Raw genomic sequence first — 18,136 nt, forward strand, 5'->3', positions numbered from 1 at the left:
GAGATTTCGTTCTCCGAACGGTTCTCCTTTCCTCATAAAAAAAAATCTTTCAATCCCCTATTTTCATTAGGTGGCTGGAGACAACTACATCAAATCCAATGAGCTACCCCGTGTCATTAAGGAATGTTTGGAGGATGCAGACTTGGAGGAGGACATGGGAGGAGAGATTAGAGGCATAGGACCCACACCCGCTATGCTGGGAATGGCAACCAATCAGGATGCAGAGGTAAGAATCGTAAACCCTTGCTCAGTTAAGACCGTAGGACAAAAGTGAAAAAAGAAGCCCTGGGGAATGTTCTTCCTGATTTCGTATTTCTAACTAATATTACTACAGACTACACAAACCCAAATATCCAAGATGATGGTTCTTTTGTTGATGGATATTTTATTTATTGTCTTACAGTGTTTGCGTTGTCTAACAGTGGCTAATTGTGTTTGTGTTTTGGCGGTTTTCAGCTATACTGACTAAACTGTAAAAGTTGGGTAGAAGAACACCCAAATAAGCATCATTCAATAGGATAAGGAAAGTCGTGTGGTGTTCACACCAGATTTTTTCTCTCTCTCTCTCTCTCTCTCTAAGTTGCGAGTTACTACTCTCTTGTTCTTTTCCTATCTTTTTTAGATTTTTTCTTCTTACTAGTAGAATAGGATTTTGGTATCTTACCGTGAGTAGATTCGAAACTTGATTCCGAGCTGTAACTTGAGTTCCTTCTCGCTGAAGGGGGAAGTAGTTTTCCTGTCAGTTCTAAATAATCAGTGTGGTTCATTCGTTCCGGTGATTCTGGTTCTTGTTTAACAAGATCTAAGTTCACAGTGTTCCCAGTACTGTCTTCATGAAAGGATTTCTTCTCTAAAGTATTACTTTTATAGTTAGAATAGGGTTGTTTTGATTTTAAATCTCTAGACCGACTTCTATCCCTATGCTTCCTGTGATTATCGTATCTATCGGATTGATATTGTTTGTAACTTGCAGTTTCGTCAATTTGCTCCCTATAATATTCACCATCACGTGCAGATTTATGTACTGTACCTCTCGTACGACTTTTACTTCTAGAACGACGATACTTTTCGTGACTTCTGTATCTACCAGTGTCATAATGGCTAGATCTGTGTCTTCCTGGACTTCTACTTCTTGATTTCCTATGTTTGTTTGGGTATCTACGTGAACTGCTTTCATAATATTCGGACCGTCTCTTATCAGGACTTCTTGAACTGTGCGATCGTTTCCTATGCTCCTTTTGTTCACTATCACTCTGTTTAGAGTGTGTATATTTCGCTTTATCCCGATCCCTGCCATGTCTTTGTTCCCTTCTATAATACTCGTTTCGGCGATCATCACTTCTGGATCTTTTATCATCTTTGTCTCGCGAATGTCTTCTGTGTGGGTGTATATCACTAGGCATTACCTCGTCTACGACTTCCCATTGCCTATGGTTGTTAGGTACATTGAGTCTTCTACCATGACGCCACTCAATAGTAGATTCCACAGGATTAGGATTGGTCTCTGGACCGCTGCCATCTTTGTAGTTGAAAAAGAATTCCATCTGACTTTGTATCACCTCTCGGAAAGTCTGAAAAGAGAGGAAGGAAAACAGTTGGGCAAATTAGTGATGTGTTACAAAGACAATAGGGTTGAGATTGAGAAGCTGGTCTGAATTTTAGCAAAAAACAAGGTACCTAGAAAGGAAGACAGGATAAGAGAAAGCCAGTCAATCCCTTCTGTTCATGATAGTTTGCCACAGGCAGAAATGGAACCTGCGACCTAGCACTTACAAAGCAGGCGCCCTACCTTCCACGTTATCTAGGCTGGTCTCACTATATTAATGATAGTGATGCAATATGTTCTTTTCACAATGTGCTAAGAATCTTTTTCAAGGATTTCTTGTATTGAAAATCTCCAATATGTTATACCTGCAGTGTAGTTAAACTCACCTCAGTGTCCGATTTCTTTCTGTCTTGATCTGGGTTCTTCTTTCTGTAAGCCTGCCTACGACGTTTGGCATCTCTCTCTGCTGCCAATAGGTCTTTCAATGTTTGGGGAGTGCCTTCGGAATTCTTGCCTACATTGGGGATTTCACATCTGAAATAGACACAATAATAAATTCTTGAGTGGAAGGTAACTACATACATTAGGTATTAGACAAGATTACAGGTTAATGTTGGGGGTGTTTCCAAATCATTGGTGCTGTATTATAGAGTGTATTTTGAATACAATGCTTGTGATGATACCTTGAAATCTTAGATTGTAGATTCTCCAATTAGCCTAAAGATACCACATATCTAGCAAAGAGCAAAGTTTCTAAGGTTAAAAACAGATTGGAGTGGTGAAGATTTTTTTGCCTTCAGCTCCATGTGGTTCCAATTTGTACCTTGAACTTACCCTAGAGCCATCACATCAGTGAGTGTCTTCTGTGCTTGGTGATGAGAAGATGTTTTCTGAACTGCATAATCATACAAGATGTACCTCTCATCCGAGGTAAACTCATACAGGTAGTGATCAAAAGTAAGAGGGGGCTCTCTAAGACGAGTACCTGTGCAGTAACAAGTGGGGTTAAGGAATAGCACTACCTATGTAGTTGGGGATTATTTGTATAATAGAAGGTGACCAGGTTGTTAATATGGCGGTTTTTTCTTAGGTAAATGATATTGAACTTATTTTCAAGAAATGTGTCACAGTCTGAGTTAGTTCTGACCTAAGTTTGTTCCTATATTATTAATCTACCTGTTGTCTCTTAATAATCTCGATATTAAAAAATGTACCTATCTACCTAAATTTCCTATGATAACATCTAATTTTGATACCATAATACATCTGAAAAAACAAAAAGGAAGAAAATGTGACTATGTATTTATACATAATCGCTAAGATGAAGGTGTAGAATTAACTAAAGGATACAACATAGGATCTATTTTTTCAATGGTGTACAACATTTCCATGGACATCCAAATAAAGAAACCTGAAAGCACAATACTGAATTATAGACATTATTTAAGAAAAAAAAAAAAAATAATAAATAAAAAAAAATAACAATGTTAAGTACTAATACTAAGAATACTTGTAGGGAATGGATTACCTAGACAATAAATTGAACATTGATAAACTGTCAAATATAGCCTCAGTGGAACCTTACACCCATCTACTAAGACACTGAACAACAGAAGGTGAAAAAGCCAAATGGAACTTACTTATGTTCAAGTTTCTATTTCTCTTCAGAGCTTGAGCAAAGATTTCCTGTTGCTTGTATTTATCTGTAAAAAGAAACAGGAGGAAAAATTTCATGAATCCTAAAAATCACTAGAAAGTAAATAACACTCATGGTATTATGGTGAATAGCTACTGTTTTTCATCATGATGTGATGAAGTCTACAGTTCTACATTGCATGAGGAGACTCCAAGGAGAAAAACTAGTTTTGGGTCATGTAATAAGTAATAAATATGTCATATGTGTAACCATAGAAAGTACACATAATTCCCTAGATTTTTTTCTTTCCCCCCCCCTAAATGAGTCAAAAATAAACCCAGAGGAACGTGTAACAGCCACTTTAATCCTCAGGAGTTAGTCATACTTGGTTTATTTGGACAACACAGGAACATTAGAAATCAATGCTGGTTCTTAGTTTCCCCCCCTAAATGAGTCAAAAATAAACCCAGAGGGACATGTAACAGCCACTTTAATCCTCAGGAGTTAGTCATACTTGGTTTATTTGGACAACACAGGAACATTAGAAATCAATGCTGGTTCTTAGTTATTTTCTTACCTATTTGAACAACCGAAGGATGACCAATCAAATGTGACTCCAAGGGTTCTAGGAAATTGTCATCCAATGAGTAGCCTTGGGATCTTAGGCGGCATTTTTCCACATGCTCCTTCATGTTGTTCTCGGGTACCCTGTGTTCTTTATTGATGGGACAAGATTTGAACACTGTCAGAGTTTCCTGAAAATAAATAACTTTGAATTAATACAGGCTATTGCTTTGTTCAAACTGTTGTTTGTGTTGGTAACTCCAAGTATGCTTCAAGCACCTGAATATAATAATTTATTCAATATTTGAAGTTGACCTAAGTTTTAGATACACAAAAACCTTATCCAGTAAGTATCAAGTCATATTTTAGTAAATGGTAAGGAACTGTAGTGCTTCAAGCACCTGAATATAATAATTTATTAAATAAGTATTTGAAGTTGACCTAAGTTTTAGATACACAAAAACCTTATCCAGTAAGTATCAAGTCATATTTTAGTAAATGGTAAGGAACTGTAGAAATAGAGTGGTAAAAATCCATTTTGGTAATAATAATAGTGCTTATTTATACTGCTCACATAGGACTGAAAAGTCCCTTTACTCCAGCAGTAGGCTACTACTACTACTTACTACCACCATACCTCGGCCAGGATTGAACCCACGCCCTCCTGTTTACCAGGCAAGCGCCTTGACCACTACACCACCAAGGTAAGTGTACTTTTACTCTTATAAAACATTACCTGTGACTCCTCAAGTTTCCAGTTCAGAGATTTGGTTACTTTCTGTAGAACACCCTCAGCCTCTTCTATGAACTGTGCAATTTCCTTTCTGAAGTTGAGATCCATGGTAATTCTTGGTTTTAACTTTTCTACATCCGGTAAGAGGCTTTTGAAAAATAATAAATTTGGATCGTCTTCTTCTCGATTCTGGACGGATTGCAGGTATTCATCTGGTACTATTTCCGCGCCTGGCGATTGTCTTCTTTTCTTCCTCTCTTGAGTTACAGAAACCATTGGATTATCAGTCATTGGAACTGTTTCATCTTCACTATCACCCCCGCCTTTGATTCATAGGTAGTCATCGATGTGGAAGAAGGGCTTATTATTCCGAATCTTCCTGACTGTCAAGAAACGTATTTAAAAGATCCATGACTTTGCTTTTAAATCTACGCTGGTTACCGCCTTTGATTCATATTAGGTAGTCATCGATGTGGAAGAAGGGTTTATTATTCCGAATCTTCCTGACTGTCAAGAAACGTATTTAAAAGATCCATGACTTTGCTTTTAAATCTACGCTGGTTTCTTGGTTTTAACTTTTCTACATCCGGTAAGAGGCTTTTGAAAAATAATAAATTTGGATCGTCTTCTTCTCGATTCTGGACAGTGACGGATTGCAGGTATTCATCTGGTACTATTTCCGCGGCTGGCGATTGTCTTCTTTTCTTCCTCTCTTGAGTTACAGAAACCATTGGATTATCAGTCATTGGAACGGTTTCATCTTCACTATCACCTGATTGACTCAACGGATTAGTGTTTGGATCATCAACTTCATATTTGTTTTCATTATCGGGCATGGAGATTTTGCTTGTCATTGATCTCTGAGGGCCCATGAACTCATCCAAGAAGGACATGGCATCTGCTAAGTGCCATTTCTTCCTTTTTACGGTAGATCCCCTTGGTATTTTCTTAAGGTCTCGTACATATCGCGAGTAACTTGATCTCAAGCTATGCCATTTAGCCTTGCATTCAGAAACTGAAAAGAGAATTTTTAAAATTAATATTGTGTTGAAATAAATAAAAACTACCATTTTTAGCCAGTTGGATTGAAAGGAACCGCGTCTACTTTGTAAGCGGCTAGGTCGCGGTTTCGATTCCCGCCTGGGGCGAATTTTATCACCAACTCAACGTTCGTTCTCGGAACGGCTTTCTTTCTGTTGAAATAAATAAAAACTACCATTTTTAGCCAGTTGGATTGAAAGGTAACGCGTCTACGTTGTAAGCGGCTAGGTCGCGGTTTCGATTCCCGCCTGGGGCGAATTTTATCACCAACTCAACGTTCGTTCTCGGAACGGCTTTCTTTCTCCTATCCTGTCTTCTTTCTCTCTTTGCTTTTGGGGCGATAAGACCTACGCTCCGTTAACAATTTTATTGTTACAGTTCCCCTTATCGAACCTCTTGAAAATTATAATAATGAAACAAATTAATGAGTATACAAACCTGGAGCTTCCATTTCCTCCGCGATTTCTTCCCATAATTTGTTAACTACTTCTAGGTTGTTGTACGCTTTTGGGACGATAAGACCTCCGCTCCGTTAACAATTTTATTGTTACAGTTCCCCTTATCGAACCTCTTGAAAATTATAATAATAAAACAAATTAATGAGTATACAAACCTGGAGCTTCCATTTCCTCCGCGATTTCTTCCCATAATTTGTTAACTACTTCTAGGTTGTTGTATTCCGTCAAATGGGGATTGTATATGGGATCTCGAGCTCGAACGTAAACCAGCAGCTGATTCGCGTCCATAGCATGTTGTATTCTGCCATCCATTTTGATGTTCCAATGTTCAGGTACGAGTAGGTACCTTATACGGTAATCTAAAATTTCTTGAAATTTGGTTTGTGATTATGGTTACAGTTGGTACTTTCCAATGTTCAGGTACGAGTAGGTACCTTATACGGTAATCTAAAATTTCTTGAAATTTGGTTTGTGATTATGGTTACAGTTGGTACTGGTACCTACCACATACTTAGGAACATGGAAAAATTACTTTAGATGTGGAAGGTAATAGAGGTAGGTAATGAGCAACAAAATTTTGTCAGTGAAAGTTTCAATGTTCAGGTACGAGTAGGTACCTTACCTTATACGGTAATCTAAAATTTCTTGAAATTTGGTTTGTGATTATGGTTACAGTTGGTACTGGTACCACATACTTAGGAACATGGAAAAATTACTTTAGATGTGGAAGGTAATAGAGGTAGGTAATGAGCAACAAAATTTTGTCAGTGAAACTTTTATTTCAATGGTTTATTTTTGAAATGTAGAATATAGTGGAAATAACGACAACAGCAGCAACAACTTATCTGCCTCTGCTGTAAAGAGCACACAAGCACAAACTGTTGCAAGGTGCCTCGACAGGACAGCCTCCCGTGTGTTGTGCAACGTTGCGAATCAAAGCTGCGCGTGAAACGTTGCACAACATCCGTAGAACAAAATTGAGCTTCCAATATTGTCCGCTAGAGCGCGTGAAAATTCAATATTTCAATGGTTTATTTTTGAAATGTAGAATATAGGTAGTGGAAATAACGACAACAGCAGCAACAACTTATCTGCCTCTGCTGTAAAGAGCACACAAGCACAATGTCACAAACTGTTGCAAGGTGCCTCGACAGGACAGCCTCCCGTGTGTTGTGCAACGTTGCGCATCAAAGCTGCGCGTGAAACGTTGCACAACATCCGTAGAACAAAATTGAGCTTCCAATATTGTCCGCTAGAGCGCGTGAAAATTCAATTCAAATAAAATTATTTCGTGGACTTCGCGGGTGAATTTGAAAATTGAAAATTAAAATTCATGAAATCATGATTGGGTGTTTTTGAAGTGTGTCATGTGTTGCAGGTCTGGTTTTGCGTTTAAAACTTTTATTCAAATCCAATCCTTTTGTCAATTTCTATTTTGATTGTAAAGCATACTTGCAAAAAAAAAAAAGAACCTGATTACCATGGATCTCAACTTCAGAAAGGAAATTGCACAGTTCATAGAAGAGGCTGAGGGTGTTCTACAGAAAGTAACCAAATCTCTGAACTGGAAACTTGAGGAGTCACAGGTAATGTTTTATAAGAAAATTATTTCGTGGACTTCGCGGGTGAATTTGAAAATTAAAATTCATGATTGGGTGTTTTTGAAGTGTAGTGTGTCATGTGTTGCAGGTCAGGTTTTGCGTTTAAAACTTTTATTCAAATCCAATCCTTTCGTCAATTTCTACTTTGATTGTAAAGCATACCTACAAAAAAAAGAACCTGATTACCATGGATCTCAACTTCAGAAAGGAAATTGCACGGTTCATAGAAGAGGCTGAGGGTGTTCTACAGAAAGTAACCAAATCTCTGAACTGGAAACTTGAGGAGTCACAGGTAATGTTTTATAAGAGTAAAAGTACACTTACCTCAGTGGTGTAGTGGTCAAGGCGCTCACCTGGTAAACAGGAGGGCGTGGGTTCAATCCTGGCCGAGGTATGGTGGTAGTAGTAGTAGTAGTAGCCTACTGCTGGAGTAAAGGGACTTTTCAGTCCTATGTGAGCAGTATAAATAAGCACTATTATTATTATTACCAAAATGGATTTTTACCACTCTATTTCTACAGTTTCTTACCATTTACTAAAATATGACTTGATACTTACTGGATAAGGTTTTTGTGTATCTAAAACTTAGGTCAACTTCAAATATTGCATAAATTATTATATCCAGGTGCTTGAAGCATACTTGGAGTTACCAACACAAACAACAGTTTGAACAAAGCAATAGCCTGTATTAATTCAAAGTTATTTATTTTCAGGAAACTCTGACAGTGTTCAAATCTTGTCCCATCAATAAAGAACACAGGGTACCCGAGAACAACATGAAGGAGCATGTGGAAAAATGCCGCCTAAGATCCCAAGGCTACTCATTGGATGACAATTTCCTAGAACCCTTGGAGTCACATTTGATTGGTCATCCTTCGGTTGTTCAAATAGGTAAGAAAATAACTAAGAACCAGCATTGATTTCTAATGTTCCTGTGTTGTCCAAATAAACCAAGTATGACTAACTCCTGAGGATTAAAGTGGCTGTTACACGTTCCTCTGGGTTTATTTTTGACTCATTTAGGGGGGGGGAAAGAAAAAAATCTAGGGAATTATGTGTACTTTCTATGGTTACACATATGACATATTTATTACTTATTACATGACCCAAAACTAGTTTTTCTCCTTGGAGTCTCCTCATGCAATGTAGAACTGTAGACTTCATCACATCATGATGAAAAACAGTAGCTATTCACCATAATACCATGAGTCTTATTTACTTTCTAGTGATTTTTAGGATTCATGAAATTTTTCCTCCTGTTTCTTTTTACAGATAAATACAAGCAACAGGAAATCTTTGCTCAAGCTCTGAAGAGAAATAGAAACTTGAACATAAGTAAGTTCCATTTGGCTTTTTCACCTTCTGTTGTTCAGTGTCTTAGTAGATGGGTGTAAGGTTCCACTGAGGCTATATTTGACAGTTTATCAATGTTCAATTTATTGTCTAGGTAATCCATTCCCTACAAGTATTCTTAGTATTAGTACTTAACATTGTTATTTTTTTTTATTTATTATTTTTTTTTTTTTTCTTAAATAATGTCTATAATTCAGTATTGTGCTTTCAGGTTTCTTTATTTGGATGTCCATGGAAATGTTGTACACCATTGAAAAAATAGATCCTATGTTGTATCCTTTAGTTAATTCTACACCTTCATCTTAGCGATTATGTATAAATACATAGTCACATTTTCTTCCTTTTTGTTTTTTCAGATGTATTATGGTATCAAAATTAGATGTTATCATAGGAAATTTAGGTAGATAGGTACATTTTTTAATATCGAGATTATTAGGAGACAACAGGTAGATTAATAATATAGGAACAAACTTAGGTCAGAACTAACTCAGACTGTGACACATTTCTTGAAAATAAGTTCAATATCATTTACCTAAGAAAAAACCGCCATATTAACAACCTGGTCACCTTCTATTATACAAATAATCCCCAACTACATAGGTAGTGCTATTCCTTAACCCCACTTGTTACTGCACAGGTACTCGTCTTAGAGAGCCCCCTCTTACTTTTGATCACTACCTGTATGAGTTTACCTCGGATGAGAGGTACATCTTGTATGATTATGCAGTTCAGAAAACATCTTCTCATCACCAAGCACAGAAGACACTCACTGATGTGATGGCTCTAGGGTAAGTTCAAGGTACAAATTGGAACCACATGGAGCTGAAGGCAAAAAAATCTTCACCACTCCAATCTGTTTTTAACCTTAGAAACTTTGCTCTTTGCTAGATATGTGGTATCTTTAGGCTAATTGGAGAATCTACAAGATGAGAGGTACATCTTGTATGATTATGCAGTTCAGAAAACATCTTCTCATCACCAAGCACAGAAGACACTCACTGATGTGATGGCTCTAGGGTAAGTTCAAGGTACAAATTGGAACCACATGGAGCTGAAGGCAAAAAGATCTTCACCACTCCAATCTGTTTTTAATACACTCACTGATGTGATGGCTCTAGGGTAAGTTCAAGGTACAAATTGGAACCACATGGAGCTGAAGGCAAAAAGATCTTCACCACTCCAATCTGTTTTTAACCTTAGAAACTTTGCTCTTTGCTAGATATGTGGTATCTTTAGGCTAATTGGAGAATCTACAATCTAAGATTTCAAGGTATCATCACAAGCATTGTATTCAAAATACACTCTATAATACAGCACCAATGATTTGGAAACACCCCCAACATTAACCTGTAATCTTGTCTAATACCTAATGTATGTAGTTACCTTCCACTCAAGAATTTATTATTGTGTCTATTTCAGATGTGAAATCCCCAATGTAGGCAAGAATTCCGAAGGCACTCCCCAAACATTGAAAGACCTATTGGCAGCAGAGAGAGATGCCAAACGTCGTAGGCAGGCTTACAGAAAGAAGAACCCAGATCAAGACAGAAAGAAATCGGACACTGAGGTGAGTTTAACTACACTGCAGGTATAACATATTGGAGATTTTCAATACAAGAAATCCTTGAAAAAGATTCTTAGCACATTGTGAAAAGAACATATTGCATCACTATCATTAATATAGTGAGACCAGCCTAGATAACGTGGAAGGTAGGGCGCCTGCTTTGTAAGTGCTAGGTCGCAGGTTCCATTTCTGCCTGTGGCAAACTATCATGAACAGAAGGGATTGACTGGCTTTCTCTTATCCTGTCTTCCTTTCTAGGTACCTTGTTTTTTGCTAAAATTCAGACCAGCTTCTCAACCCTATTGTCTTTGTAACACATCACTAATTTGCCCAACTGTTTTCCTTCCTCTCTTTTCAGACTTTCCGAGAGGTGATACAAAGTCAGATGGAATTCTTTTTCAACTACAAAGATGGCAGCGGTCCAGAGACTAATCCTAATCCTGTGGAATCTACTATTGAGTGGCGTCATGGCAGAAGACTCAATGTACCTAACAACCATAGGCAATGGGAAGTCGTAGACGAGGTAATGCCTAGTGATATACACCCATCACACAGAAGACATTCGCGAGACAGAGATGATAAAAGATCCAGAAGTGATGATCGCCGAAACGAGTATTATAGAAAGGAACAAAGACATGGCAGGGATCGGGATAAATCAAAATATACACACTCTAAACAGAGTGATAGTGAACAAAAGGAGCATAGGAAACGATCGCACAGTTCAAGAAGTCCTGATAAGAGACGGTATCCTCAGGGCTTAAAAAAAAGAAGACGAAGAAAAAAAAAAAAAAGATGAGTGTTCCACCGCCGTTTTTATTTCATAGCAATGAAACTAGCTTTTGACCTCGAAATTCTACATCCCTACAGGTGTTCACAATGAGTTTGTGTGGCGAAAAGTTCGTCGTGGGCACAGCAGGTCGCAAGGTTTGCATCTGGGATCTGCGCAACATGGGCTACATTATGCAACGTCGCGAATCGTCCCTCAAATTTCAAACGCGTTGCATCAAATGTTTCCCGAACAAGCAAGGCTACGTGTTGAGCAGTATAGAGGGACGGGCAGCCGTGGAATATTTGGACACGGGTCCAGAGATGCAGAAGATGAAGTATGCATTCAAGTGTCACCGTATTAAGGAGGATGGGATTGAGAAGATTTATCCCGTGAATGCTATTAGGTGAGTGGAGAATAGAATATACATACCTTGTTTATACTACCAACCTCAGATACGGTAATTGATTTCTCACGGGATAATTTTATAATTTAACAGAGGAAGAAGCTTTAAAAAAGATCAACCACCGAGAGGGAGAGCGACTTGTGAGCTATACTTTTCAATAGGTGTACGATCATGTTTAATATAGTTTGTGGTAATGAAACCCCAAATAATTGATTTCCCCCCGGAAAATTTAACAGGAAGAAGCTTTAAAAATTATGAACTACCGTCACCTCAATTTTCTCCTAACACTTACACAAAATATTTTCTGCTTCTCAGTTTCCATCAAGAGTACAACACATTCGCCACTGGAGGCTCAGACGGGTATGTCAACATCTGGGATGGCTTCAATAAGAAACGCCTGTGTCAGTTCCATAGATACGACACTGGTATTACGTCCCTGTGCTTCAGTTATGAGATGGGATTGAGAAGATTTATCCCGTGAATGCTATTAGGTGAGTGGAGAATAAAATATACATACCCTGTTTATACTACCAACCTCAGATACGGTAATTGATTTCTCACGGGATAATTTACTTAACAGAGGAAGAAGCTTTAAAAAAGATCAACCACCGAGAGGGAGAGCGACTTGTGAGCTATACTTTTGAATAGGTGTACGATCATGTTTAATATAGTTCGTGGTAATGAAACCCCAGATAATTGATTTTCCTCAGGAAAATTTAACAGGAAGAAGCTTTAAAAATATGAACTACCGTCACCTCGATTTTCTCCTAACACTTACACAAAATATTTTCTGCTTCACAGTTTTCATCAAGAGTACAACACGTTCGCCACTGGAGGCTCAGACGGGTACGTCAACATCTGGGATGGCTTCAATAAGAAACGCCTGTGTCAGTTCCATAGATACGACACTGGTATTACGTCCCTGTGCTTCAGTTATGATGGTAAGTTCTCCCCTACCCCTACCTTAGGAGAAGACAATAAAATTTTGGGTATTTTTTTTTCTTTTTATAGTAGGATCAAATCTGAGAGATATTTTCCTATTTCTCCATGAGTTTTCCATTAGGAGAATTAAAAACCTATTTCAAGCTTTCCTTTAAAAAAAAAAAATGAATGTCTTATCGTCCCGAAATCTAAAAGACGAGGAGGACAAAGGAAAGCCAGTCGTTCCGAAAATAAACTTTATCTGTTTAGAATAAAGGTCGTCGCCCCAGGCGATTATCAATCTACGTCCTAGCTCTGAATAGGCAAGCGCACTACCTTCCAAGCTGAATGGTACTTTTTTTTTTTAGTTTTGATAGAGGGAACTGTAACTGCTAAGGTTTTATCGTTTCGAAATCGAAGAGAGAAGGAAGACAGGATAGGAGAAAGCCAGATGTTCCTAGAACGAACATTATCCCATCAGGATAAAATTCGCCCCGGGCGGGAATCGAACCCGCAGCCTTGCGCTTACTAGTTACTAGGCAGACGCGCTATCTTTCAAGACAACTAGGCTGGCCGTTTAGAACTTTGGAAGTGGAAAATGTTGATAGGTACTTTTATTCCAGGAATTAGACTTTTGCTTCGAACAAATTAGTAACAAATGTTTCTCTTCGCCAAAAGCTTCGTTATGTGACCCCAAACCATGACTCAAAAGTCCCCTAAAATCCCCTGTACGCTTGACCGCTTTTTCCGCTAAAAAGCACCGCTTCCCACAATGGATTGGGCCCTTGACAAGAGCAGCCTAGATTTCCCCTTAGATCTCCAATCATTATGTGGCAAAATTCTCAACTAGTTTGGACAAAAATCTATACCTCTGCTGGAATTGAAAACATGCCCTCCTGTTTACCAGGTGATCATCTTGACCACTAAACCACTGAGGCAGGTAAGTATTACTTTGGGAATTAAACTTTATCTGTTTAGAATAAAGGTCGCCCCAGGCGATTATCAATCTACGTCCTAGCTCTCACAAGGCAAGCGTGCTACCTTCCAAGCTGAATGGTACTTTTTTTAGTTTTGATAGAGGGAACTGAAACTGCTAAGGTTTTATCATCCCGAAATCGAAGAGAGAAGGAAGACAGGATAGGAGAAAGCCAGATGTTCCGAGAACGAACATTATCCCATCAGGATAAAATCCGCCCCGGGTGGGAATCGAACCCACAGCCTTGCGCTTACTAGGCAGATGCGCTATCTTTCAAGCCAACTAGGCTGGCTGTTTAGAACTTTGGAAGTGGAAAATGTTGATAGGTACTTTTATTCCAGGAATTAGACTTCTGCTTCGAACAAATTAGTAACAAATGTTTCTCTTCGCCAAAAGCTTCGTTATGTGACCCCAAACCATGACTCAAATTTTGGGAATCTTACTTGGAACTTGGAGTATCTTAACTGAAACAGTTGTTGATTTTCAGATCCTCCTCACATAATTTTCACAGTAAAGTAAAAAATTGGTTTATTAGAGGGAGGTCTTATTGTCCCAAAAATAAAGAGAGAACAGCATAGGAAAAAGTCAGCCGCTGTGAGAACGAACTTATCTGTTTAGAATACGCCCCCGGCGGGAATCGAACCCGCGATCTAGCACTTAGGAGGCTTGGGCGCTACCAGAAAATCTTGAAAGTTAAGCTACATCGAGTGTGGTAAGCGTGTAGACTAAACAAGTCACTCTAGGGTTCTAGTCACGTTAGGGGGGGAAAAATACGAGTGGTATCATCTCTATAGCTACAGAGAATTATTGTAATAAAAACATATTATTCAATTAGGTACATAGTTATATTCTTCAACTTAAATGCTAATTCACATTTACATAATTTTACAATAATGTTTTGTACAATAGGTTTAGATTTTCAAGTTGTTTAATTACATATTTACAAGATCAAGGCGGTGGGTGTTAACAAACTAAAGTCAAAGAAAAAACTACTCATCACTTCTTGCCATAACGGTAAACATTGTCAAGTGTAACTTGATGACCTCAAAATAATGAAGTGTGTAACTTCAAATAATTTACTAAAGCTGTAATTTTAAATTTTTAAAAAATATTTTTTTTAGACAATATGAAGAAAATATCAAGAAAAGTTGATGATTCCAATCTACTTGTCTATTTATTTACAAAACATAATCAAAGTTGAAAAAAAAAGATCGCGGCAGAATTTTTTCTAGATTCCGACCGTCGAGAAGCATAGTCCCCACCCGAATGCCCACCCCGTGCCTTGGAGTATTGGGAGAATGGTGCCAAGGAGAGGATTGAAAAAGATGTGAAAACCTCCTTGAAAAAAACTCCTTTAAACTTTAATTTAATTTCTCTAAGCTAATGTTCGTGTCTAAAATAACGTTACACTTGCATACGTGGTCTATAATAGCTTTCAGGATTTGAAAAAAAAAGTCGCCGGGATTCGAACCCGAAACTATCTGCTCAGTAGTCACACACCTTAGCCCCTTTTAAAGCGAGGTTCATTGGTGTATTTTTAAGGTCACTGTATTTTTTTTTTCTTCTTTTTTTTTTTATAAATAAGCAACTCGTAGGTATCTCCTTTTGTACACAAAATTCGTGCTTTTATTTCCATTTTCTCCTCATTCACATATTTTAAACGACACAATAAATAATAATTTTTAAATGGTAAATAATAAAATAAATGAAAGTAAAAATGTGTATAATAGAAATAATAATATAGAAGAAATTTTAAATTAATTTCACGAAAAAAGATCGCGGCAGAATTTTTTCTAGATTCCGACCGTCGAGAAGCATAGTCCCCACCCGAATGCCCACCCAAAGTGCTATACTTTGTCAGCACAGCGTCGAAGTTAAAGAGGAGGAGCTTAACTAGAGTGGGGGAAAATGTGCGCATGTGCCAGAGCTTTGAACTTTCTATACGATGCAGCTACTTGCTTAGTTTGGCAGCAATGTAGGGGCTTTTAAAACGATGCTACTTGACTTGAGGCAGAGGGAATTTTCCCGTAGTACTCGGACTTGACTTTCCTCTTTATGAAATTTTCTGCTATGCTGGTAAAATTAGATACCCAGGGTGGGAAGCTTAAACAAACCTATCGCATTTTTTTTTTTTTTTTTTTTTTTTTTTTTTTTAACTTTGCTTTCTATACGATGCAGCTACTTGCTTAGTTTGGCAGCAATGGAGGGGCTTTTAACACGATGCTACATAGGCACTTGACTAGTTCAAGGCAGAGTAGGGGGATTTTTCCCGTAGCATTCGGACTTGAATTTTCCCTTTTTATGGACTTTTGATTGTACTGATAAAGTTACGTAGGTACCTGGGGTGTGTATTCGGGGGGGACTTTGCAACTCGATAATCTGAGGAGCTGAAACAAACTTCTGGTATTTTTTCCTCTCTCCAGACTGTTTTTTACTTTTTTTTTCACTTTTCGTTCTTCTCTGTCTATAAAAATCTCTCTCTCTCTTGTTTTGCAAGTATTTTTGAATTTTAATAATTTACAGAAAAATGCATAAATATGTATAACGGGTATTATACACGCGAAAATATAACAATATTAGAAAATCGATTTTCATATTGAATTGTTCCCTTGAAGAAGGGCCTATGTTAAGTTTGCTACTAAACTAACATAGGTCTTTCTTTCTTGGAACGATTGAATTCTCCATTTTAGGTCATTATCATTATTGATTGCGTACGTCACAACCCAAAGAACAATAAACACATTGAACAAATCGAGTTTTTGCTACCAAAATTAGCGTCCCGTTAACTGAACTCTTTCGTCATGTGACGAAAATTCTTTTCTGCACATGTTATTGAATTGTTCCCCTGAAGAAGGGCCTATGTTAAGTTTGCTACTAAACTAACATAGGTCTTTCTTTCTGGGAACGATTAAATTCTCCATTTTAGGTCATTATCATTATTGATTACGTACGTCACAACCCAAAGAACAATAAACATATTGAACAAATCGAGTTTTTGCTACCAAAATTAGCGTCCCGTTAACTGAACTCTTTCGTCATGTGACGAAAATTCTTTTCTGCACATGCGCAGAGTCCAGTTAACGGGACGCTAATTTTGGTTGCATAAAATAACATTACTTAAAGTACATTCATTTGAATGGCTAACTCCTCGTTCATCAGGGTCATGTTGAAATGATTGTTAGTATTGGTATTGGTATAAGTAGGGCCATAGGCTATAATAAACGTCCTATTTCACTGCGACCTGGATAGATCTTTTGTCACTGTTAGCATGCTCGTAACCTGTACGGGCACACGCACGGAGACTAACAAAGTCTAATGGTGCGTTTTCACTCATTTGACATGATATTTTTCCATTTGTTCAAATGGAAAATTATATCATGCCGAGTAAGTGGAAACGCACCATTAAATTGAGTCCAGTTAACGGGACGCTAATTTTGGTTGCATAAAGTCTCTAATGACATTAAAGTACATTCATTTGAATGGCTAACTCCTCGTTCATCAGGGTCATGTTGAAATGATTGTTAGCATTGGTATTGGTATAAGTAGGGCCATAGGCTATAATAAACGTCCTATGTCCTATTTCACTGCGACCTGGATAGATCTTTTGTCACTGTTAGCTTGCTCGTAACCTGTACGGGCACATGCACGGAGACTAATTAACAACGTCTAATGGCGCGTTTTCACTCATTTGACATGATATTTTTCCATTTGTTCAAATGGAAAATTATATCATGCCGAGTAAGTGGAAACGCACCATTAAATTCGTTTCAACATGAGCCTGTAGACTGGGGAGTTAGAGACATTCGACTGTCTAAAGAGCAGAGCGGACTAATCCATTCATTTGAGATTTTCAAGATTTTTTTTTCCTCCGTATTTCTCAAAGTCGTATTTTACTACCGGCTACAGAGGTACTTTCGCCAAGAAGATATGACTTTTCAACTTTAACACTCTGGCTGCCAAAGCATATTTCATGGTTTTTACCCACAGAAAACCATGCATCTCCTTTAACTGAGACTTGGATTTTTTTCATTAAACAAAATTTCGCCGAGCCCTCTTTCAGGTAACCATTGAAAATACAGAAGTTATACGGGGAACTTAGAAAGATTAATACAGTCTGCTGATTAGCCATTCTTTATAATACAAAAGCTAGGTGACGACAGTGGGTGTTTGACAACTACTACCGATTTTTTTTCCTCCGTATTTCTCAAAGTCGTATTTTACTACCGGCTACAGGGGTACTTTCGCCAAGGAGATATGACTTTTCAACTTTAACACTCTGGCTGCCAAAGCATATTCCATGGTTTTTACCCACAGAAAACCATGCGTCTCCTTTAGCTGAGACTTGGAATTTTTTCATTAAACAAAATTTCGCTGAGCCCTCTTTCAGGTAACCATTGAATATGCATAAGTTATACGGGGAACTTGGAAAGATTAACACAGTCTGCTGATTAGCCATTCTTTATAATACAAAAGCTAGGTGACGACAATGGGTGTTTGACAACTACTACCAATACCAATAGTAGAATGACACCAGTTTTACCCCCCATACGTACGTATGATAAAAACCCATT

The 18,136-nt window shown here is 37.9% G+C and overlaps 2 protein-coding genes and 1 pseudogene across 3 annotated transcripts; 2 read left to right on the forward strand and 1 right to left on the reverse strand.

Moving 5' to 3' along the window:
• Positions 1-564: 564 nt before the first annotated feature.
• Positions 565-6,600, reverse strand: LOC103524502. Of its 2 annotated transcripts, XM_026819900.1 has the most exons (9): positions 6,596-6,600; positions 6,134-6,324; positions 5,240-5,494; positions 4,483-4,784; positions 3,760-3,937; positions 3,187-3,249; positions 2,381-2,531; positions 1,933-2,080; positions 565-1,571 (listed from the first exon to the last, which is right to left on the reverse strand). In XM_026819900.1, the coding sequence occupies exons 2-9, from the start codon at positions 6,288-6,290 to the stop codon at positions 591-593; spliced, it is 2,235 nt and encodes a 744-aa protein (XP_026675701.1). In that variant the 5' UTR covers positions 6,291-6,324; positions 6,596-6,600; the 3' UTR covers positions 565-590. The 2 variants fall into 2 exon arrangements, with proteins under 2 accessions (XP_026675701.1, XP_008487737.2); XM_008489515.3 differs by lacking the exons at positions 6,134-6,324; positions 6,596-6,600 and adding an exon at positions 5,959-6,014.
• Positions 6,601-7,334: 734 nt separating this feature from the next.
• On the forward strand, positions 7,335-12,122 carry LOC103524486 (U11/U12 small nuclear ribonucleoprotein 48 kDa protein-like; the record flags this gene model as incomplete). Its single annotated transcript, XM_026819886.1, has 10 exons — positions 7,335-7,564; positions 8,293-8,470; positions 8,852-8,914; positions 9,570-9,636; positions 9,866-9,949; positions 10,352-10,499; positions 10,855-11,251; positions 11,321-11,331; positions 11,364-11,668; positions 11,984-12,122. Coding segments are annotated over exons 1-10 (1,497 nt in total), but the record flags the coding sequence as incomplete, so codon positions are not given.
• A 2-nt stretch (positions 12,123-12,124) lies between these two features.
• On the forward strand, positions 12,125-17,963 carry LOC113465389 (annotated as a pseudogene).
• Positions 17,964-18,136: the final 173 nt, after the last annotated feature.

This window comes from Diaphorina citri, unplaced genomic scaffold (assembly GCF_000475195.1).
Source record: "Diaphorina citri unplaced genomic scaffold, Diaci psyllid genome assembly version 1.1 scaffold101, whole genome shotgun sequence".
NCBI lineage: Eukaryota > Metazoa > Arthropoda > Insecta > Hemiptera > Psyllidae > Diaphorina > Diaphorina citri.